This window comes from Hyperoodon ampullatus, assembly GCF_949752795.1.
Source record: "Hyperoodon ampullatus genome assembly, chromosome: 1".
Taxonomy (NCBI): domain Eukaryota; kingdom Metazoa; phylum Chordata; class Mammalia; order Artiodactyla; family Ziphiidae; genus Hyperoodon; species Hyperoodon ampullatus.
Window position 1 is genome coordinate 216,784,092 of NC_136914.1, and position 24,746 is coordinate 216,808,837.

The 24,746-nt window shown below is 39.0% G+C and overlaps 1 protein-coding gene across 2 annotated transcripts in view; it reads right to left on the bottom strand.

Moving 5' to 3' along the window:
• Positions 1–583: 583 nt before the first annotated feature.
• The window catches only part of FAM204A (family with sequence similarity 204 member A), a 31,948-nt gene continuing 7,785 nt past the window's right edge, over positions 584–24,746 (bottom strand). For both annotated transcript variants that reach the window (XM_079698788.1, XM_079698787.1), the window contains exons 6-8: positions 15,042–15,131; positions 1,089–1,195; positions 584–785 (exon numbers count right to left, since the gene is read on the bottom strand). In XM_079698788.1, coding sequence (XP_079554914.1) covers positions 734–785; positions 1,089–1,195; positions 15,042–15,131 — 249 coding nt within the window. In that variant the 3' untranslated portion in view covers positions 584–733. The remainder of the gene's footprint in view (positions 786–1,088; positions 1,196–15,041; positions 15,132–24,746) is intronic.

The following is a 24,746-nucleotide window of genomic DNA, read 5'->3' on the forward strand; positions in this document are numbered from 1 at the left end:
ATTAAACCAATTTCTCTCCTAAGAACTATCTCATAATTTAAGGAATGACATGGCTGAGAGAGAGATTTAGGAAGACACTTCCAGGCAGAACACTTGAATTTAAATCATCCTCTAAATACTACATTCTGTCCTTTTTAAAAACTGTGATATTTAATCTGAAGGTACACAAAAATTAATCAATTCCTTTTATTATGTGACTGTGAAATATCAACTCTACTGTCTCCAATAAAGAACCAATAATTACTTTTATAACATTAAGATAAAGTCATTTATAAAGACAGTATCTTTCTTGCACTTATGACTAATCCATTATAAACAAATGCCAATCTTAAAAACACAGCTCCAGAGTAAGTGCAGTTACACTGAGTACAGATAAGAAAGTACAAGGAGCTCATTGGCTATGCTACACCAAGTGGATGAAAAGTAAAATTGATTTTATACTGGAGGTCTATATAAATAAATAAATAAAATCCTATCTTTTTTTTTCCTGTATGTATGCTTAGATTTCTTGTACAAATAACAGAATGCTCCATTTCATTCACTTCAGCAGGATGAGCTCTTTAGAAAAAGACTGAAAAAAAGATTTGATAATCAACTTCCAAATTTTATGCTTATTTTTTTCTATTTCCATCAATTCCCCGACATAGTTAACATGAACAGGAAAATCTTTTCAGTAAATTAAGCAACTGAAGACTCAAGTGAAGTCTCAAAGGTCTTGAAGAACTCTGGCAAGTCACATATATCCCATGTTGCTTTTGGTTTCCCACCTCTTCTTTGCTTCAAACCTAAAATGAAGAATATGAAAATCCCAATTTATTTCTAAATACTTTCCTGAAGTAACATGTTTACTAAGCGCCAAAGTAAAATAAATTTTAAAAAGTTTTCACATACTCCATCAATTACAAAATAAACATCAAACAGGAGGAAGAAATGCCTCCGTATTTATAATCTGATAAACATTCAGCAAAGATACAAAGAATAAAATGAATAACAATTACACACAAACTGGATTCAACAAATACATCACAGGATTTCTGTAATTCCTATGAATTTAGTAGAATTACTAATTTAAAAAATATTGAACTCACCCCCAGGCAAGTTTCTTCTTTTTTCGAGCAACCTGTGAATTTTCAGCATCCTTTTTGGCTTTTACAAAGTTGTGGCAGGCAATCGCTTTGGCAATTTTTACACCAAGCTAAGGGTTACACAGGAGGAAAAGTGAAAATAAATATTCTAGCTGATACAAGAATTACAGTGATACAAATACTCGAGAATTTGTGGGTATGAAACCCATGTCAGCGTTGCTTTAGACATGCTAAGAATAGAAATTCTTATGCTCGGCCCCCAAAACCACCGAATTACAACAAATGCAAAGATGTAGCTAGCCCCTATTCTCCTAACCTCCCACAGACCTTTATCCCAGCTGTACCAGCCTCCCAGTCTCCCAGATGGAACTCCTTCCCACACTAAGGCCCGTCGAGGGTCCACGAGGGCTGTGGATGAAGATCTTGAAGCGCTTTCAGCATTTCAGTAGGCCAGACAGGAATTTACCCCGATAAGGCTGCACAGGCTGACAGAGACATCCAGTTTCTTTGCTCTGGGCTAGAATTACAGAAACTCAGTATGGGTGTACCCATTATCTCACGCTGATCAGAAGCTCAGATTGGCAGTCATAGATGTGATTAATAAAACACAGGAAAGCTAATTACTACTTCATAAACACAGTTTGTGTGATGGGCAATTGCTTGTCACTCACTGATAGAAAAAGGAATACAAGAGGTGCCAAGAGGCAAAAAGGCGGGGCACCAGGACCACAGTACCGAAGTGTTCCCTCTGCCAGTCGCCCGTGCGCGCATGCTCCCCCCTTACACCCATCTGCGCCAGTGCTAGAAGGCTGAAGCAGAACAAAGCCTCCTCTCAGCCCCACCCCCGGAAGACTTCTCTAACTCAACCCAACAAAGTCTTTATTTCTGTATTTCTCTAGCCCTTCAGCTTCTGTGCCATAACCTATGGTGCAGCTCTCTGGCCACAGAGCTGTTCCTCGGCGAGCGTCTCCAGGACAGGCATGGTAATCCCCTAGTTTTGGTGGGCTCTGATTTTAAAAACGCCCACCTATACGGATGGCTCAAAAGTATCTGTTAAGAACCCAGGTTAAACAACAAAGGCTAAAAATCTCTTCCTGGTATTTCCTTCCTTTTCTCTCTCTGTACACAGCCTACTGCATTTCAGTAGCCAGCAGACTTGTGGACGAGAGGCAAGGTCCCAGAAGCTACTCTCAAGTCAAAGTATTACAGCCCAAGGTTTAGGGACCTGCTGGCCAACAGTGAGGCACGGCAGGCAGTCAGGGGCTCGTGTCTAAGGAGAGAAGCCGACTTAGGAAAGTGAGGTTTGACATGCCCGACACTCCTTTCAGCTCATCTTGCAGAACAGTTTCCTTTAGAATGAAACAAACAAGCAGTCATCAAGCACTGACTGGGGTTTATAAATGAGAACAAAAATAGATCTGATTTTTCAGTCTAGGAAAGAATACACATAAACAAGGTAAGTAAATGGAAGCAATATGACAAAATGGAAGCAATATGACAATCAAGCCAGCGTGCTGAGGTAGTCGACACCAAAAGGAAAGCCACTGAAGGAAGGAGGGTCGATTGTGGCTGTGAGCCCACCTGGGAAAGCAGACCAACTCGGAGCCTTCCTGACACTCAAGCCAACACTAGCAGCAGCATCTTTTTTCACAAGGACGACATTCATTCAACCAATATCACGAGGGCACAAATGCATTATTTCGCCAGGCACTGTTGCAGGCGCTGCAGATACAGCTGTTAAAAAGAGGGCTTCGGGGGCAGGCGGGGGGGTGGGGGGTGGGCAGCTGGGGAGAAGGGGTTGTCAGTTACATCTGACCGCTTCAATCCCGGACCTGTTCTTTTGGCTCTCTTTTCATTTCCAGTTCTTTATTACAGAAAAGTTCATATAAGTCAACTAAAAAAAAAGGTTAAGAATCAAAGGGCTGTAGCATCATCATCTAAGGAGAAAACGAAGCTCTGGAAGAATGCTCTGGAATCATGTATCATGAAGATGGATTTCCTATCGACTGAAACACCATTCATTCGTCATAAATGTAAAAACGTCAAGTTACGCCTGTCCGGTTAGGCCAGTCAAAACTGCAGTAACAAACAAACCCCCACATCTCAGGGGCTGAACTTTTATTTCATGTTTCACTTCATGTCAGCTGTGGACTGGCAGGTCTCTCCATCTTGTGGTGCCAACATCTCAACACGTGGCTTTCAAGGTGCTGTGGCAGAGGAAGAGACGGCCAGAGGGTCTCACACTGGCTCTTTTTTTTTTTTTTTTTTATGGTTCACGGGCCTCTCACTGTTGTGGCCTCTCCCGTGGCGGAGCCCAGGCTCCGGACGCGCAGGCCCAGCGGCCATGGCTCACGGGCCCAGCCGCTCTGCGGTATGTGGGATCTTCCCGGACCGGGGCACGAACCGTGTCCCCTGCATTGGCAGGCGGACGCTCAACCACTGCGCCACCAGGGAAGCCCCCTTACACTGGCTCTTTAATGCTTTAGTCCAGAAGCGACACACAGCGCTTCTGCTCAAAGCCGTCTGGTCAGAACTACTCACAATTCCACCTGGCTGCGAGGTGCTGGGGGACATCAGGGGAACACTAAATGCACCTAATGAACTGTCTACTGTCATAACATGCAACTTGCCGCCTGGGTTTAAGATGTACGCTGGGTCTCTCCACATTCGTGTAGGATATTTAGTCACTTCTCTGTCCCCCACCTCCAAAAGATAAAACACAGAACTCAGTATTTGACTGTCTAATTATATTCCTATGTTTTAGATAGCATATGCAAATTTGAAATATGATATAGTTTTGCCAGGACCACCCCCTAACAAAAGTTCCACTCAGCTAGTTTATCTTATATGTAAATTGAGCCTATACTTTTGAGCATGAAACAAAAATGACCTGAACTATATTTGCCATGTACCATTAACCCCGTGACAAAATTATTTCCTAAAACTGTTGTAAATTAAGATGCAGCTTACATTTTTAGCTTATTGAAATTTCCCAGTATGGATTTTCTGGTTTGGGGACAGACAAACCAAAGAGCGTCTCAGTGTGTCTGGGCACTGACCGTGGTCATGTGATTTAAATGGGGACTCTTCAACATGGTCATATACCCTTACAATGTAAAAGATTTTAGTTTTCTAGCAACACGAAGGACAAACCCAGCACAATCAGCATCACAGTGAAGAATGAGAGCACATATGCCACATAAGACATAGTATAAACTTGTTAAAAAGAATTCATTACAATGTAAGAAACGTGTATTTACATGAGAGGGCTCCATCGCTTTGTAGACTAATTAAATATGGTAAACGATTAGGTACGTAGGCAATACCTTCAAGCAGACCTGTTTGTAGGAAAGGTATATTTTCTAACTGTATTTTGCCTGGGGTTAGGTTCAATGAAATGTTCTTTAACTGATAAACATTAAACAAGCCTGGTCTATGCATTTTACAGAAAGAATCTTTTAGCTTGTAATGATGATGAAAAGTCTTATCAACGTTGTGTCCTCCCCATGCTTAAAATGAATGTTTCACTTATTCCTGTGGAGAAAGTAAAAAGAATGGAAATATTTGGAAATATGAAAGGATCATGAGATCTTCTATAGAAGAGACAGTTGAGAAGAAACATGTTTTCTCAGGCAAGATGACCAGCCCAAGTTCCAGAAGATAAAAGAATACCGTGCTACGTTTCCGTATTACAAACAAACAATATAGGCCCACAAGAATCCCCCTTTTGCTTCTCTAAAAAGAAAAATGCATCTTCGTTCCCAATGTAAACATCATAAAAGCTTGGTCAATGGTTTTTATATTAAAAAACGGTTTCAGGTCATCAGATAACTATAGCAACACAATGTGGGAAGAAATTTTTTTAACCGAACAAAAATATATACAGAATTTCTTGTATGTGTAGCCAAAGTATCAGCATTTTCCATATAGAACATCCAATATTTTGCTGCATTTTAATTAAGGTGTCTAAACATTATCACAAAGAACTGCAAATTGGTCAGAGCAAACGGTAAGGAAAATTAAGCTCTAAAGGCTTTTTATCACCATATTTCAGGAACCAAGGGTGTAAAATGTTCTAATTTGGGATATATTAAAAGCCATAAAAGGTCTTTCAAAAAGATTAATGGTACTTTGCTTGGATTTAAGATAAGGGCTTTAGCTGGTTGGAAAAGCAGGGCCCTGGCTGGACCCTTGAGGCATTCATCTTTACAGCCACTTGGAAGATTTGTAAAAGCGTCTGCATAACCTCAAGCAAATGCACCCAGCGACATTTTTTTAATTCCTTTCAATTTTACAGGTTTAGCATGCGTAAATCATATTGGGTTGTAAAATAGATATAATGGCACATCTTGTAACACAGTAGAGATTTTTAAAAGACAAACTTGCAAAATAAAGTTCATTTTTCTCACTAAACCTTGCCCTACTAAAGTATGCCGATAATCACTTGAAGCATCTGATTCAAACAGCTTAATCTAACATCCCTGTAAACTTCTTATCCATTTCATAAAATACTTTACTCGTCTTTGAATTACTAGCTTGTAACAGATTTATGAAGTTTTCCTCCCTTCTGAACACTTTCAAGGCACTTATTTAAAAATACCAATTATCATACTTTAACTTTTGATGGAATAATAGGTCTCTATGAAAAAATATTTATGCCATTCTCTTTTGTTCTTTAATTAAATGAAAACAGATGTTTTCTGAAGTAAAGCGGAACCATTACTGGAGCACTTAAAGTGTTAAGGTCTTTAATTTCTATATCAGTTTGGTCGACAATTCATGATTGTCTTTACTCGAGCTCAACATTAATGTCAAGCAAGTTACCTAGGAGACGAAAGAGATCAAAGAGACAAAAACCCCTCCAATGTCTGATTAATCAAGCCTGCAAACAGCTTATTTCTTTTCGCCTGCATGCAAGTATGAAAATGAGATTCTGGGAGCCGAACATTGTGCAGATTTGTTCATTCTTATCAGAACAAAGCCAGCGGCAGCTTATTTCATGGATCATTGGCACTGTCATCAGTGCTACACAGAACGGGTGACAGCTCCTCATTTTGAGGCTTGAACAAAATTAGCAAAAAGTCGGCACAAATTAGCCTCTCATCTTTTTGGTAATATGACATTATTCATTTACTTTTTATCCAATTTTTAATTTTTTCCTTGTCAGCTATCCCTTTCTAGTGTCTCCTGCATGGCATCACAAAATGCCTTCTTAAAAACAAGCAGAGAAATAGTCAAAGTTGAAATAACATGCAAAGTCCAAAAAGCAAAGAAGAAAAAGCACTTCCAAGGACTGATGATGCTTTATTTTTTTTTTAGTAACTTTCAAAACTTTGCAAAAATATTAACAGCTCAGAACACCATGCAGTTAAGGAGTTTTATGAAATCGCTAGTATATTTCAATAAAGAAGATGATGTGGCTAATGTATTTCACTCAAATCACAATTTAACATGGCAGGTGCTATAGTAAATTCAGGATGTCTCCACTCGGATTGGTACCTTTCTCTCCACAGTCATACCTGAGATGCCAAAGCTCTGAGGACAGCAAATAAGCTCTGCCATATCCAGTCATTTAAACACTGACTGTAAATCAAGTCTTTTTCTCTCTGTTAGAGGAAACAGCCCAATTTCACTGTCATCTTAAAATGTGCACACACAGGTTTGCATGTTTGTGTACTACTTACATCTATGTTGTGTGCACAACTGTACAAACACCTATTATTTATTTTTATACCTACAACTTCATTATCAGTTAAATCCAAATGGTTTTTATTTCAAAGCATAACCCAACAAATCCTGTTTTTAAAATACATTATAAGATATATTTGTATAGACATATTACATATGTGTGTGTGTGTGTGTGTGTGTGTGTGTGTATGATTCACCTTGCAATTTATAAAAAAATTTTGTATTTGGTCCATGAGGTTGAGAAGATAGACTTTGATTCATATCCTCAACTCTGATTTCATAGTGGAATAGTTTATATAACACCTGGTTTAATGATGACTGTTAAGGCTTCCAATTATACGTAGATTACAGTATTCCAAAGGGGGGAGAAAAGATGTTATACTGTTGAAATCACTCCTGGATAGAGACATTTATATTCAAGCAACTTATTCCATTCATAAGCGAAAAAAGCATTAAAAAATTAACCATAAGCTGTTAGATGCTTTACACAGTCCCCATCAGAAAGACAGTTTTTTTAAAGAACTGTAGTACTGTTTTCAGCAATTTCTTTATCTCTGTTCTTCTAAGTAAGAAAGCTTATTAACAAGCTTTGAACTTAAAATCACATTTACAATAATGTGCCATCAACAGTTTTATAAGCTAATTAGAAAAAGATTAATTAATGACTGGCTGCTAATAAAATGGCAATCATGAAGAAAGAAACCATGGGTGCTAAGCTTCAACTACCACCAATTAAGAGCTAATTACAAACAAATTATATATGTGTTTTGCTGTGGGCTTTAATTTACTAAAATGGTTTTAATTAAAAGAGAAAACATGCTGATTAATTGAACTGCAGAAAAAATCTACAGTATAAACTGTGCTTTGTCTGTCTCTTTAATTAGACTTGTAACATCTGAATTTTTTTTTAAGGTTTGTTAAAAGCACAGATAAACATAATTAAAAGAGAGCATAAGGAACACCATTCTAGGTGATCACCCAATCATACCCCAGAGGTTAAAAGAAAGTGTCCTCAGTGCAATGAGATCTAAAAAGCACACCTAGAAGCCTGAGAGGAAAACCCATCCCTCGGTACCATTTTTATTTTTCTCTTGAAGTTGGAGCATTTCTAAAATGCTCCAACTTCAAGGCTGTACACCATTTTTTATAGGAAAGAACATATCTTTAGGTTCCACGTAAAGGAATTCAACTAGGCCTTCCCTCACCTGGATAGGCATAGCTTATTTTCCATACGATGTGCTAATTGTTCATCTATATGAAATAACTGAATTACTTTTAAGAACTAAGGAGAACAAAGCTTCAAAGAATTAAAATCACCATTTAAAGGTCCCGCATACTATGCACAGACTACAAAATGACACACAGAGGAACATCTAAATTAAAAAACCACTGAGAAATGACCAAAGTTAATGAAAGTGAGTCAGTTCTAGATGATCCTAAATGGAAGCACACACCCCTCCCTCCGCGGCAGGCAGAGCGCAGCCGCTTCCCCAGGTGGCTGGTCACTGCCAACTAGCAAGAGCCTGTTCAGTGAGGGCTTTCTCTCCCTAGTGTCCTAGATTCTCTCCCAATGCTAATCAGTGAAATATACCACAAAGAAACTGGTCCTACACTCTGCTAACTGGAAAGAGAAAAAGAAAGAAAGAAAGAAAAAGTAAGGGATGGAAGTCAGCGTAGGAAAATTTCAAATAGGGGCATAAAACAAATTTTGCCAGAGTTTGCAGGCATTAGATGACTTTGTATGAAATAATATATTCTTCATATACACCCCTGGTACTAGCAAAAAAGGAAATCTCCTTTCTGTAAAAATAAAATGTTGAAATGGAGATATTTAATTTTAAATTCTTAATATGTACAAATGAGTATTATTTAATGTATTTTTACTTTGTTTACCTTACCTTCAGTGGCTAGAAAACACAATAATTAAGAAAATAGAAAGTACCTGCCAGCCTTCTTAGAGTCATGGGTTCTAATGATAAATTCTTACAATAGCTAATTGGAATATATGTTCAGCTTCATACCTGAACAAATCGTTTTACCTTTGCAATCATGGCTGTTAAGATAGTTCTAAAAGTAGTCACAAAAACAGGAAGAAAATAATTTTGCTCTCCAGAATACAGAATAAAGAGTTTAGAACCACAAGACTTGCTTCACTATAATATCTTTCAATTTAGCCTTTTTTTTTGTATGTGATGCAAACACCTTTCCTAAAATATCGAAGCTCTGAAAACAGCACTGATGAGAAGTAACTTCAAACTGATCAAGTTTGGCAGCATCTCTATCTCAAAAATGTAAACAAATGTTTCAATTCTGAACTCTAGATATGAGAATGCTCCAGGTACTTTGATGGATAAATCTGTCAAAATTGTACTATTTGGGGCAGGGTTTTTTTGTAGCGGGGGGGCAGTGAATTCAAGCTCTTATTCCATCAGACAACACAGCATGTACATCGACATAAAATAAATAACCAAAATGAAAAGGGTGAATTGTAGCCGGAATCTTCCCAGGGAAGCTAAAGCCTAACAACGAACGGTACTGGGAAAGTTCTGAATGCTAGGGCCAAGTGCTGTAGCATCTGAAATATTTCTGAGAAAGGACCACTTCTCACATGTTAACATAAAATACAGACGCTATCTCCTCAAATGTGTGTGTGTGTGTGTGTGTGTGTGTGTGTGTGTGTGTGTGTATATATCCCTCTCCAATGAGAATGCCTTCAGATTTTCTAGGAAATGGCTCTAAAAATAGAACTTAGGCAACAAATTAATAATCTGCCCAAATTTAGAGAGTATTTAATGTATTGAACTAGGAAAGAATACAACTCAATAAATTGAAACATTAGTTTCTAAAAAGGCCATTCCTACCTTTGTTATTTAAATATTAACAAACTATTACTATTTCAACATTATTAAGTTTACCTATGTTTGGAATCCAAAAATCTAGGTACTCTATTTAATAAATTTAATAAAGTTAAAATTAAATTCTCAGTTTAATTCATACTGCCAATGTAATATTTATCTATATCTATAAAAAGAATACTATCAAAGTGAGATACTTTTTAAAAATCATTTTATACTTGTGATACCTTGGTTAGGTTCTAAATAAATACTATACTTAACAGCACTAAAGGCTGAAGTCATTGCCTTGGGCCTCCATTCAGAAGTTGGAGCAAAAGAGCTTTAAAATGTATCATTTTGTATCATTACTCCAAACTGAAAGGTTTTGGCCTTAGCAAAGATGGTAGCAGGTTATAACCAAAATATCTCAGATGTGAATATTAAAACCTTGCAAATTATTTTTTTAAATGACTATTCTAAGTTATACAAAATGGTTATAACATTACAACATGAAGTATGTACTGATGTTTTCAAGGAATTAAGTTTAGCTGGTGCTGCCGAAGTCCGTCCTATTTGAGTCACTTACAGAAAAGGCAACCTTTAAGGGCATGAGGTATACAAAGCGCAAACCAAATTCACAGGCCACCTCCCTTCCCCGCTCATTTCTGCCCTGACATTGTACAGCTATAATTGAAAGCAATATATCTAGCTCACGTAGGTGTGACTCATTCGATGGGAGAAACTCACTGTCTGCTGCCAAACCAAGCTGGTTTTTATCTACAGCAGGCTAACACGAAGACGCCTAGAGAAAAATTCTCTTTCCAAAATGTGAGATTCAGCTGAAGTGCAGCTTACTTTATTAAATCTAGGCTTTAGCACTTAATTTTGAAATACTTGTTTCTCCTGGTTTCTACAAATTGGTATGATCTGAATTGTAACAAAGATGGTGTGCCAGAAAAGGCAAGTACCAAAGGATGGCATTTTCGGGGATCACTATCAATGAATGGAATGTCCTTCCAATTCAGGCCTGAGGTTAACAAGCTACAAATGTGCTCAAACACCTGTGTGCATGTGCGTGTGTGAATGTACTCGTATGATATATATATACATAAATAGTATTGTTTAAAAAAAAGAACTTTGGTTTTCAAATTAGAACAGTTTCATCAGTAGGACACAAACCCAAGTGTACTTTTCCACTTTAGCTCTCCTCCAAGACTGTTAACAACAAAGAAGGATTTCATCAGCAGGAGGGACAGTCCCAGAGCAACCACATTACTACACGGCAAAACCGAACTTGATAGCACAATCTAGGTTCCACCATGTGAACTTGAGCCATCCCCCAAACCAGATTAAGTACGTCTTTAATGTCATCATTAATTTAAGGGAATATGATTCTGGAAAAATATGTGCTTGCAGTGCACATAATGCTAGTGCACTGACAGCTTTGTTCTGGCATGCCAGTTTGTTCTGTTTTGTTTTGCCCTGTTCTGAGGAACTGTTTTCAAGGCCCATTCTCAGACATGGCTCTTCTTTTGGCTTCATTTTTCTCAATACTGATGCTGCCCTATTGGTTTCACAGGCTTATAAATGTTAAATATCAAAAATTAGTTTCACTTATTATGGTTGGAGAAGGCTTTAAGAACTCTGGGGTCTGTGCCTCTGAGCAAAGGCTTTATCAGCAAGTCCCAGTCACTGCTTCTTAAAAAAAACAAAACGGTACTGATTAAAAACCCATATACCTGATTTCCAAAAGGACACCTACCATGCACATATACATTTAATTCATAAAGGGTTTCTGCCCCAAACTCACAATTACTTACTTCGCAAAATCCCATCTTTCATATCCACAGTGATTCGCACCAAGGAGATAAACATGAGAATTTAAACCTCAAACTAAACTATTTATTCAAGAATTCCATCTTGATTACTTTAGTTATTCTTCGCGGGTGTTTAATTAACACGGCATCTGTATCTCTCCAATGTCTGTGTCTGACCAGCAAAAACTTTCCAGATGTTTTTCCACTTATACAAGTAAAATAGGGCCCAAATTATTGTTTTTCCTCTTAATCAGAATTCTTTAACCCCACACTACATAAATTTCTTTTACTAGAACAAAGCATTATACTTGTATGGAAGTAAAAAGAACACTTGGGAAAAATGTTTACTATCCTTACAAGTGCTAAAAATAGTATAAATTTCTAAAGCAATCTCATTCATATGTCATGAAGTGTGACAGGAAATAACTCTTAAAATGGAAAATACCTAGCCAGTATTATGCAATTCCCATTTCTAAAATAGCAGTCTGACAAAACAAAACACAGAAACTTAATATTCTCAAAGGAAACACAGGGCTTCCCTGGTGGCGCAATGGTTGAGAGTCCGCCTGCCGATGCAGGGGACGCGGGTTCGTGCCCCGGTCCGGGAGGATCCCGCATGCCGCGGAGCGGCTGGGCCTGTGAGCCATGGCCGCTGAGCCTGCGCATCCGGAGCCTGTGCTCCGCAGCGGGAGAGGCCACAACAGTGAGAGGCCCACATACAGCAAAATAAATAAAAATAAAAAATAATTAAAAAAAAAAAAGGAAACACAGATTTCTGAGGCCTTGGAGGCACTACTTCTGTTTCCTCTGACAAGCAGCTTCCTGCAGCAGGGAAAGGAGAGCTCACGCGTGGCCAACTGATGAGGCAGACAAAGAGGGAGTGAACATGCAACCCTGGTGGACACAAGGCCACTGCAACCCCAGCCCTCCCAGCGCATCACTTAGGGAAACTATATCCAATTCCCAATTGACCAGGTTACTGAGAGATTTAATATAGATACATAAAAGATTCTAGAATCTGGTATCTCACTGAAGGCACATTTTAGATCTGATTTGCCAGGTAAAGATGAAAAGTACAATCAAATAATGTTTTCAAGATCTTACTGTAATAATAATTGTCTTGAGCAGGAAAACAATCAGCAGTGAATACTAAAACTAGCAAGTAAAGAACAGTAAGGAAAAGCATATTAACAGAGTCTCAAATCATCTCCCACCTCTCCATGCGATACTCATTAATTATATAGGGAAGAACCGTAACGTTATAGAGGGGAAACCTGGAGACACCACCTTACCCAAATAATCAAAGGAACATAAGCAATAAATTGGACAAATAGATAACACATGCCTCCTGATATCTTGCACTGAGAAGGACACAGTATCATTTCTGTGATCTTCCTGCCAAAAAATGCATAACCTGAATCTAATCATGAGGAAGCATCAGACAAACAAAAACTGAGGGGCATCCTACAACATAAGTGGCCCCTACTCTCCAAAAATACTAAGGTCCTGAGAAACAAAGACAGACTGAGGAAACATTCCAGATTAAAGAAGACGAAAAAGACATGACCAGAAAAAAGAAAATTTTCTTTTGCTATAAAGGAAATCAGTGACATATTTGGTAAATCTAATAAGGTACATAAATTAGAAAGAATGGTAAAGCAAATGTTAACTGTTAACATTTTGCAAATTTTGCAACTTTCTGAAAGTTTGAAATTATTTCAAGATAAAAGATTTTTTTTAAAAAAAATCAAAGTGTTCAACTCTTAAAATTTTAGCATTACTAACTTTACCTAAAAGGAACACAGTGCCTGCAGTAAAGTAAATGCTTCTCTCTAAATTCCCCTGGCCTCTGGTATGGGTGCTAAAAAACAGAAAAAAGACAAAAAGAAAAATAGCCAGCCATGGATGGATCACGGGGAGCCCACATTCTAACGTTATAGACCAGGGCTTGCATTACTCTTTCTTCCTTTAGCAAGGCAAAGATCTGAGGAAACTTGGTGACTGAAGAAGCCACTACAATAACCAACAGCTAACACTGAAATCCTACTGAGTTTGTGGTACTATTCAACACACCATCAAATTCATTGCATTCAAATGTAATACCTGAATCTTTCTACTTGGAAAGAGAATAATAAAATGCTATTATACTCAATGAATGCTATAATCAATGAAATCAAAATATGGTTACTTTAAAGGTGAAAAGAGCAATTTTCAAACTGAAAGCACAAGAATATCATAGGCTAGGAGGGATGAATGAATCTTACTAAAAAAAAAAAAACCCTTTTTTAAAATCTCACATTTTTGAAAGGCCACATAACTGCCATTTATTCTGCTTCTTACCTAGGTCCCAAACTCAAGCTCACAGCTTCCTAATTTTCTTTAGATTAGCCATTAATAAATGCATATACATATACATAAACATTATAAATGGAAGTATCAATATCTAATGTGACAACTGATTTTAAGGCTTAGGGGGGAAAAAAAGACAACCTGTGAATCCCTAAGCCTTGCTTCTGAACTGGTTTTCTCCCCTACATGAAAGTATAAATCCCATAAGATACTTGTGGCCAGCAACCAAAAAGAGAAAACAAACAAGCCAACAAACAGCCACCAATGGTAAATGGTTTTTTTTTTTTTTTTTTACGGGCTCATGGTAAATGTTTTGACATCAGAGGATGTAAGAGTGGAATAAATTCTTCCATAGAAGAATTTACTGAAATAGTAATTTCACCACTAGTCTCAGTTTAGAAAAAATGTTCACCAGCAGGTGAATAAGAAAGATCAGTGCACGTGCCAAGAGTTTACACAGGTGACCGATGATGTTCTCTATGTAATTAAACACCATGGAGTAGTTATAGTTTAAGAATGAGGCGAAGAAGGTAGGGATATATTAAAAAAGAAAGCTTTGATAGAGCTTCCTTCCTAGAAACTAGGACAAAAAAGACTTACAAAACAACGACAAAAAAACATATGCCAATTATGAGCTCTTTATGTGTGACTTTACCTAGCGATACCTGGCAGTCATTCCCAGTTGGAGGAATATTCCTCCCAGAGGGTGCAAGTGAGAACCTTCTGATGCCTTGGTACTTGGAAAAAGAATATTCAATATACCTATTAGTTTTATACTATAGACTATAGGTTTAAAAAAAAAAAGGCTGAAAATTCTTTAGGGTTGAGGCAACTACTTAGAATATGCAGTAAGAAAGCATTCTGGGGAGCAAGGGTTAGGAACATGTTGAGAGATGTGACATTAGAACACACGGCTGCCCTCAGGGAGAGTTAAACTGAGTTAAAGATGCAAATGGAAAAATAAAGCTAGCCTTTTAATCATAACTGGCAAAAAGCTCTCTGAACTAGATGAAATCTAGGGGTTGAATATTAATCATGGATTATTTCCAGCATAAGATTTAGATCAGAATAATTTAATAACTTTAAAGACAAAAATAAAACCCAGCATTTCGAAATAAAAGGTGGATTTAAGAGAGAAGAAAACGGACAGAAAGGAAAATCTTAGGTCAAATATTTGAATACTGAACTTTCATGATCACAGAAAGAACATACGCTCATTTTAGAAGATCTGGAAGCACAAAAGAGTGCCACCAGTTGGGCTGACTTACCTCTCGAGTAGCTAGGTGATTGCTGAGTTCCTCAGCCTTCTCAATGTTCCACTCTTCCACAGCCTGGTCTATGCTCTTTTCAAGGCCTGACTAGAAAGAAAAGAAACCTAAAAGTTAGAGGCAAGAAAGAAAGGCAAACATTTGCTAATAAAGACTATGTCACAGGACCACACCAAACACATTACATACTTAGACTATTTAATTTTCACGATGATCGTATATGGTAGTTGGTACCACTCCCATTTACTGATGAGAAGGTGGTTCAGAGGTATTAAACGACTTAGCCAAGGTCAGATCACTTCTTGAACTAAGAAAAAGGAGATGCAAATCCAAACTTCTGTGACCCTAAGGACTACGCTTTCCCTTAATAACAATATAATGCTAATGATAATAAGTTAGAAGTTATGGCATGCTTATTATGTGGTACACCCTGTGCTCAGTACTATAAGAAAGCTCATTTAATCCACATAACAACTCAATGAAATTATACCGTTACCCTGTTTTGAACATGAGGAAACAGAAGCTTAGACTCACTAATTTGGCCAAGGTCACAGCATCTGTAAATGTTAAAGCCACCATCACATGAATCTAGGTTTGCCCAGAGCCTGTATTCTAAACCACCATTTTCCTCTGCCTCTTTTCACTATGGCCTATTCTTGTAACTTGAGACTTTCATTCAACAGGCCCTCCTAGTCTCTGACGATGGGATGGGTATTCAGTTGGATATTAAACATGGGAAGAAAGTTATATATAAGAATGACTGTACTTTCCTATGGAAATGTTATTTACTAGTTGAAGATACTTCAGGAAATCACAATTAAAATTTTCATGGGATCACCAAACAGACTGTGTAGGATACATCATACTTTATGGAAAGATGCTTCTTAGAGTTAAATAACTGAGTTTTAGCTTATGGAAATAGTTACTAAAGAAGATATAACTTTCTTAAAATAGTCTAATATATGTTTCTTAGAAGAAAATTTTATCCCAACAATGGCTTATCTAGTGTATCTTCCACATTTTCAGTTAATGGACTTCTCCCTCCTTAGCCTAATAAAGGAGTCCAGGGAATGTCTCTTCCAGCAGTGTACTGCTTGATTAGACCAGTCAACTGAGAGAAACTTTGCTCCCATGTAGCCTTTACTGAAACAAGATTTTTTAAATGCCCACACAGGGCTTCCCTGGTGGTGCAGTGGTTGAAAGTCCGCCTGCTGATGCAGGGGACATGGGTTCGTGCCCCGGTCTGGGAGGATCCCACATGCCGCGGAGCGGCTGGGCCCGTGAGCCATGGCCGCTGAGCCTGCACGTCCGGAGCCTGTGCTCCACCAACAGGAGAGGCCACAACAGTGAGAGGCCCGCGTAGTGCAAAAAAAAAAAAAAAAATGCCCACACAAAATCTGCCTAAAACGATTACGGAAACAAAGACCAGCAAGGCTGTCACTGATGTCTGTGTTAAAGTGAAGACTGTTCCTTCTCACGAACCCTCATTCGACAACCCAAGGGGCTGGAGGATGATTAGGCTTCTTTTACTTGCTCCCGACTGGAGCCTGAGACTGGCATTCAATAGCCTCTCAGAGCCTCAGAGCCCAGGCCATGCTGCTCTACTGTCCTTTTCCCATTCTGGTCCTGTGATCACCCACCAGTCTTCAGAAATTTCTCTTTTTTGTATTTCTGCAAAATTCTTCTCCTGATAGTCCAAACAACATCCTGGACTCACTCTTCCAACATCCTTCATTTTCAGGGCCTGCTAAATAACACCCCACCCCAGATTCTATACTCAAGGCCAGGGATTCTCCAAGTGTGGTCTGTGTACCAGGTCAGGTCTGCGAGTGATACCAGTCTAGGAACTGACCTTGTGCCAGTATGCAAATAAATTACATGACTACACACAGGTTTGTGCGTAGTTTTCTTAGAGGAGGAAGGGTATGGGATGGGGACAACAAGACTTTCTCAAAGAAGCAAGTAGTTCACTGAGTTACACTCAGGCACAAGTTCTTTATTTCCTGGAAGCCCAATACTCTGAATACGCTTGCTCTAGGCCATGTAAGAGCTTTACGATCTAGGATTCTCTCTAAACACAAGATTCTGTCCTTCCACTGACCCCAAGTCCTCGGAGCCAGTGAACCGGCCTTGTCTTCGTTTGGAACCTCATGCTCTGTCACCATCGTATTGGTTCTCACAGTCCTTCAGCCCTTCCTGGAGTCTCCTATCCTGCCTCTCTGGCCTGCAACCCATGAGTGACCTTTCCAAACTAGACTCTAGGCCAAAAGTTCTCAAAGCCTGAGTCTGGACCAGCAGCATCAGCACTACTTGAGAACTTGTTAAAAATGCAAATTTGAATCAGAAACGCTGGGGTTGGGGCCCAGAAATTCATTGATTCTAGCCAGGCTCAAGTTTGAGAGCCACTGACCTAAGCAATACCTTAGGCAACTAAGCAACTTTCTCCAACATCACATCTTGTTTTGGTTGCTCCCAACCACTTGTTTCCACTACTTTAACATCTAGGTGTCCCAGCAATGTCAGAGAAACTCAAAGGACTCAATTCACTGGCTTTACTAAATGCTCTTTTTCCAAACTCAGCTGGATGGGCTCTCAGCTCTGCCCTTGAAAGTTCCCACACTCCTTCAAGAAGTTGTTGCATGTCTTTTTCATTTTTTCAAATACCCTCAACCCTACCTCCTTCCTTTTCAGCAGATTATAACCCTACCCCTACTTCATGAGAGGCTGAGGCGGTGCGAGAGAGGGGAGACGATAACCAAGGGCACGTACGTACTTCCTATAACTTCCTCTCACCCGCTTCTCACTTACTCTGTTCTTCCATCCTTACTGCCTCCAAGAAAGAATCGTCTCTCTTCCCAAGACTTATCCCACCTCCTGTGCTCAGCATAATTCCACCTGCTTACATGTTATCCAGAACCCTTCTCTTTCAATGTTCTCCTCTCTCTCTCTTTTCTCCATCTTTCTCACATCCTATAAATAAGCCTGTCCTCCCCAATCTGGACCAGGGGCTGGAGGAGACGACACAGCTCACCTCCCTCCAACTGATTTCTTCTCATGTCGGTACTCCATCTCTCTCGAAAGCAGTGTATCAGTCGTCCTGTGTCATCTCCCATCTCCTCCATTCCTCCTGTCCTCATCATTCCTCTGAAACTGCTCCCTCCACAGTCATAAATGATACCATTTGTCCTCCCATCACCTCTTATGTCAACTACATCCTCAGTCTTAAAACTCTCTCCCCAAATGTCTAACTTAATTCTCCTTTGATGCCCCTTATCTCCTCCTGTTGTCCCCCAATTATAGCCGTCCTCAAGGTTCTGTGATTGGCCCCCTTTTCTTCTTACTCTTCCCTCTCCTCAGTATTATACTCGATCCTAGGGCTTCAATTATTTCTTATAAGCTGCTTTATATCTCTAAATAATTCAAAACATCTGACCTCTCCCCTGTACGAAGACCTGTGTCTCCAGCTACTTGCTAGTTACCTTCATATGGAAGGCCTTGCAGAGGCAGGGTCTTCAATGTTTATCATGTGGAAAAGCAAGCTCATCAGTTCCTGCCCTGACTCTCCTTCAGAGGTGACCACCCCTAGTCACCCCGGAGAGAATCCTCCGTTATATTCAATGCCTCCGATTGGCTCTTATTTTCGCTCTGTTTTTGTAGTGTTTCTCATGTCTCCCTTCGGTGCTTCCTCAGGGCCTCATCATCTCTTGTTTGCAAGATTTAAACCCTCATCAAACTAGTCTTCTGTTTTCCTAAAGCAGATCCTGTGTCATTACCCAGCTCCAAACACGATCACTTCTTTCCTCGTTTTGAATAGCACCCAAATCCCTTCACAACAGGGTCCCCAAATGCTTTCTCAGCCCCATCTTGGGCAAGGCTGTACTTCCTATTCTCTGGCCACATTTACCAGTCTCTTCATACTCCCTGTGCCTCTGGATGTGTTTCTCTTTGAAAAATCTTAACCACCCTTGTAAGTCTCATGTCGAATGTCACCTTCTCTATCTCTGCAGGTTCCCTCATGCCTATACACCCGCTGACCCCACTGCACCCTCCCCGATGCCCAGTACCTAACCACTCCCTGCATGCTGCCGGGCCTGCACGCCACGTCTCTCTCCAGCACTTTCAGCTCAGCAACCTAACAGCATCCATTATCAAGCCTGTCCTGCTTATTCCACATAATAGCTCTGTTTGTTTCCCTCTAATTATTTAGGCTTCCTGAGATTATTTAGGACCTGGGCGCTGTACGCCTTTACTCCAGGCCCTACGATAATCCAGATCTCTTTTTACCACTAATGCCCAGGAACTAAACCAGCGGTCTGCTTATTTAGCGAGGCATTTCGCTGCAGCAACTGGCTAACTTAACTCCCTGTGGTTGCCACACAGCCACAGCTTACAGTTAATGTCACAAAGTGGAAAACAAGAACGTTCCCCTTTTCTGGAAACTTATATGAACTGCTGGGCTGATAGGTATAATTTTCACTTAAAAATAAATTAGCTAAAATTACAAATCTCTCTCTCCACCATCAACTAACTCCCATTCCCCCAGCCATTCCAAGCGGCATCTAATATAGCGGAAAGAGTGCTGGACCAGGAGTCAAGAGGACACGGTCACAGCGCCAGGTAAAGGAGGTACTTAACTCATAAGCCTCAGTTTCTTTAAAGAAAATGAGAGAATCAGCTTGGATGACCAAAATTCTCTCCTAGAAATAAAATCCGAGAATTCCACTTACATGATCAACTTTGTTTTTAGCTCTTTTAAAAGTTTTTTTTTTTTATTTCAACAAAGTTTCGCTACGCATGACTGTTTCTTTTTTTTTCCTCCTTTTTCTTTTTTCTTTCTTTCCTTTTTCTTTTTTTTAAAGCAATTTATTTAAGTAAAATATAATAGTTCTTTTTGGCTCTGAAAAATTTCTGGTTCCATAGGCACACCCAAACTCTCTGCTTCTATAAGAAGATACTAACATTCCAAATATTTTCAAAATGCTCACGTTAAAAAAAAAAAAAAAAACCCTGAGGTATAACATTTCTATCACCTTAAGACCAAAAGTTAATAATAGTTTACAAAGAACATGGTTGTTGAGGTCAGACCTGGGTTCAAATTATAGCTCCTCTACTTACTGGCCAAGAAACCCTGGGCTTTGTCCCTAAACCTCTATAATGCTGCAGTTATCTCACCTGTAAAATGAGAATAATGCCACATTCTATGCAAAGTTATGGTAAAGGTAAAAAAAAAAAAAAAAAAAGTAAAATACCTAGCAAAGTTTTTAGATCATAGAAGTCATTCGATAAATAAGCTATTTACATTATGTCTATCAGGATACCATTAAAACAAAAAGAAGGTTCAGCTCTATATTACTACAGACCTCATTATAGTTTGTCAAGGGCTCAGACCCAAGTATAAGACCCAAGATTTCAACTTTGAGTCAGTAAGTAGTCTCATGAAATAAGATTTGAGTATTAAAGCTTTCTAAAAGTCTTAAGTTGGACCCCAGAATAACCTTTATTGGAATTATCTAGGGCATCTTTCATACCACAGGAGTGGCAGGGGGCACAGAAGCACTGCTGATACTCTACAGGTCCTCAGCATGCTCCTGAGACGCCTTCTGACAGGAATCAAAATTTAGCTTAAGATATACCTCAATACAGACAAACTTAGGGATGGCAATTTGGTCCCAGGTGGAAAATCATCTAAGGCCAGTATCTGACAGGTTCCCATGAGGCAATAAGTAAGCCCTAATTAACAGTTTTGTTGCAGATGTCAAGGCAGTACTATAAATATCTAAGAAACTTACAGGTATTAGGTTTAACTTTAAGGACTAACCATCCATATGTGTGTAGTAAAATCCCTTTGAACATACCGATTAAAGCTCTTTAAGTCAAACTGGAACAATATATTTCTAGAGAAATTTTGCTACTAAATATTTAGTCAGATAATATATTCAATTTTCAAACCTTAATACAAATGAAGTGTCCACTCAAGTTTGTTGTTCTATGATTAGACCTAAATACCTAGGGGAAAAAATTAGGTAATCTCTCCATAAAGGAGGAACTAAAAAAAAGAACTGAGAATTAAGTGCTACTACTTTTACATAAAAATCACACCTACCTAAATTATTTGAATCAGGTAAGTAAAAAACTAAGTTGGACTGTTACTTCAGAAAAATCTAGATTTGGGACTATTTTACTTTTCAACCTGCTCCGTTTTCTTAGACAAATCATGCTAGGCTTCAGTTTCTTCATCTGTATTGTGAGAATAATGCTGGCCATAAAACCCACCCGACGGGGATCACATAAGGATGACGAGAGAATGGTCTGTACCTGATCTCAGGGGAACAACATGGTACCTCTACACTCCACCATCCACCCTACCCATCTGACACCCGCCCACTCAAGGCAACCAGCCTGTGATCTTTGTATTGGCACTCCATGTAAGATTCTAGTAAGAAAGAGTATTCTGCTAAAAAAATAAGTTTGAAAAAAGCCGTACTATATAATAGCAGCTTCCTCTCATAAACAACTAAAAATTATCAAAGACATTGTGCAGTTACTCTCAAAATTATTAAAAGTACCTCTGGTTTTTCTTGCCAAAAAGAATCCATTAAGTATTCATAAAACTACTTTCAAAAATGACTGCTGACTAATCAAATTGCTTCAACTGAAGAATACTTGAGACATTTATAATGAAATTAATGAGTAAAATTTATTCTAAAGAAATTCCCACATAAACACAAAATAATTGTTATGATTACAGAATTATTGATAAGTGCCAGAACTGCTGCCAGAAACACAATTATAGCTGTATTTACTACAAAGAACACTTTAAAACAGCTTTGGATATTAGGAAGATTACATTTTAAAAATATAAGTCTCTCTGCACTGTCAGGGAAGCAGGTGACAGCAGTGTTGTAAATACACATCCTTGGTTGAGCAACGGCTTTGGCTTGGCAGTGAAGAAAGAAAGAAAGAGAGAGAGACGGTGGGGGGAGAGAGAGAGAAGGAAGGAAGGAAGGAAGAAAGAGAGAGAGAGAGAGAGAAAGAAAGAGAAAAAGAAAAGAAGGAAAAGAATAAAAAAGAAAAAGGACTACACGACAGATGTAAGAAGTTTGTTTTGTTTTACCATTCTTGAGAGTTGAGTGATTGAGTGAAAAGAGACTAAAAAGGGTCTCTGAGATATAGTAACAGATCAGCCTCTGCCCCAGAGAAGTAAAATAATGGACTAGAAATCCATGCTAGTTTTGTCCATACTGCATCATGGATTTTCATGATCCTCTCTAGATTTCTCGGGCAGTGCTATTATCTGCTGAACTTACATTTATTCTTAACATTTATCTTGGTGCCCCCAGTGTGGACATTCTTTAATGTCTATTTACTCTGTTGGATTCACAGTAGAGACTTTAGCATGACAGCAAAAGGGGTGCATGTGAAACAGTGATCCCAAACCAAAGAATGAGTGTGAACCTGCTGGCATGCAATTAAGCTGAACTACCAAGAGAATATGAGATAATCTGGCTTCACCAAATCCTTCCTTTCCTCTTATGCTTGCACTTATTTATAGAATATTAAGTGCTGGCAACATCCTGGGCAGATACAAGCCTGGCCAGCAACAGTTTCCTTGTTGAGGTGATGCCATGACTTTCTTGGGCAGATGTCATTCATACAGAGGAATGCCTACCGTTAGGAAAAGCCAAACTTATAAAACAGATCAACAGGTGATTATAAAAGGATTTAGAGCGGTCTTCTCTTAAACAGAAATTCCTTTTTAAAATGGTGTTTGACTTATAATTCTTTCTAGAATTCGTCTCATGTACAATGCGAAACAGAACACTAGTTCCTAAAACTGAGTTGTTTAAAAGATTTTGCACATGGAATCCTAGTATCCTTGATTAAAGTTACTCTTCACAAATTCCAAATTTTAGACAAAGAATATAAGTTGCCCTTATCTTGCCAGTATCAAGAAGGTACAATTTCATATATGTAGGGAAATAAAAATATTCTAATACAGATAGGTTGTAAAAAAATGCCTTCAAACTTTCTACTTTTTAGAAAGGCTAAAATCTGAATTTCATAGCTTTAACTTCACTAAGAAACAATTCAGACATTCTAAAGCCAATACAGTTATGAGAAAACACAACAAATACTGTAAACAGTTGAAGATCAAAGACCACCTAATTCACAAATAAAACTTTAAAAAATATTTCCTATGAGAACCAACATTTAACCATTTCTTCCCTCAAAAGAACAATCCAGTCAGAGGTTGGGACTCTAAAGCAGGTGGGCCAGAGATGGCCCGTGGACCACTGCCATCAGCATAAGCCTCCTCCCTCATGCTTTGGAACAGGTCTGGTACAGTCAAGAGCATCCTCCTCACAAGATCCCTCCTCCCAGCCCACCAGAATCACAGGAGTCAAGAGCACAGCAATCACACTTTAAAATGTTTACCAGCCCCTTGGGCAGTGAAGCTGGAGAACTGAGAATGGTGCAATAAAGCCTGGGTTTTAGTTTCACCTCTACCAGTGCTCTTTCTTTGTAAGAAATTTAGCATTTCTGCACCTGCTTGAACATTTGGAAAAAGGAGATTGCTCAACAGCTCTAATTATTTGCAGCAGAAGGTGATCCTGGTTCCAATTCCGCAGTGTTCTAGGGATTAGGTGACAGGAATTCTTGGCAAACTTGGAATCAGAAGGTTCCCATGTAAAACTCTGTTGTCAGTTTCTTACTGCATGTACCCTCAATGAGGCAATTCCACCCAATCGCGGGTTTAAAAATCAGAGGTTTTTCATAAGAAATATTGATTAACCAGAAAATGGTAATCATCTCTATACACAGTAGTATACAGCAATGATCCTGTCTATACATGCAGGATACAATATCCTTGGGCTTCAACCAGCAGGCCTCTATGCCTCTATCCCTATGGCCCAGAGCTCAATTTTCATGCTCCTGGAGTCTGTCAACACTCCCCTAAGTGAATGTATAAGTTATTCACTCATTCAAGCCTCTACTAAATATTAACGCCATCTACAGACTGACAACTCCCAAGCATGCATCTCAAGCTTAGACTCTCCTCGAAGCTCCTGCCTCGTTTTACCAAGTCTACTCTATTCCTGTTTGCTGATATTACCCATGCCCCAAAATTAGCTTTGGATAGGCCCCACTCTAAATCTTCTCCCTTCCAAAGCTTTCCGATCTTTGTAATTCACATGACTATTCACACCATTGTTTAAGTAAAACCCTGAATGGTTCTCTCCCTGTCCTCATAATCCTAAATCTCCCCACCACCTCATAAGCAATCAGGAGGCAAATACTGTTGACCCTACTTCTACAGTGTACCTCAACTCTACCCACTTTTCTATCTTCAGCAGTGCCATTCTTGTTCAAGCCGCCATCATCTCATGCCTAGAAGAGTCTCTTAACTGTCCTCTTCTCATCTGCTTTTGTTGCCCCAAGGTCCATCTTCCACATAAGATGCAATCTTTTCAAACATAACTTAGATCACATCACTCCCTTAACTTAAAACCCTTGAATGGCTCTCAATTGCACTGTGACTAAAACCCAATTCCTTACCTTGTCCTCTAAGGTCCTACAGAGTTTGGTCCCTGCCTGCCTGCCTCTCCAATCTTACCTTGGGTCACCCACCCTCCTCCTCACTGACCCCATCCAGCCAGGCTGAGCTTCTTACGGCTGCTCAAATGTTCTATGATGACTCTTCCA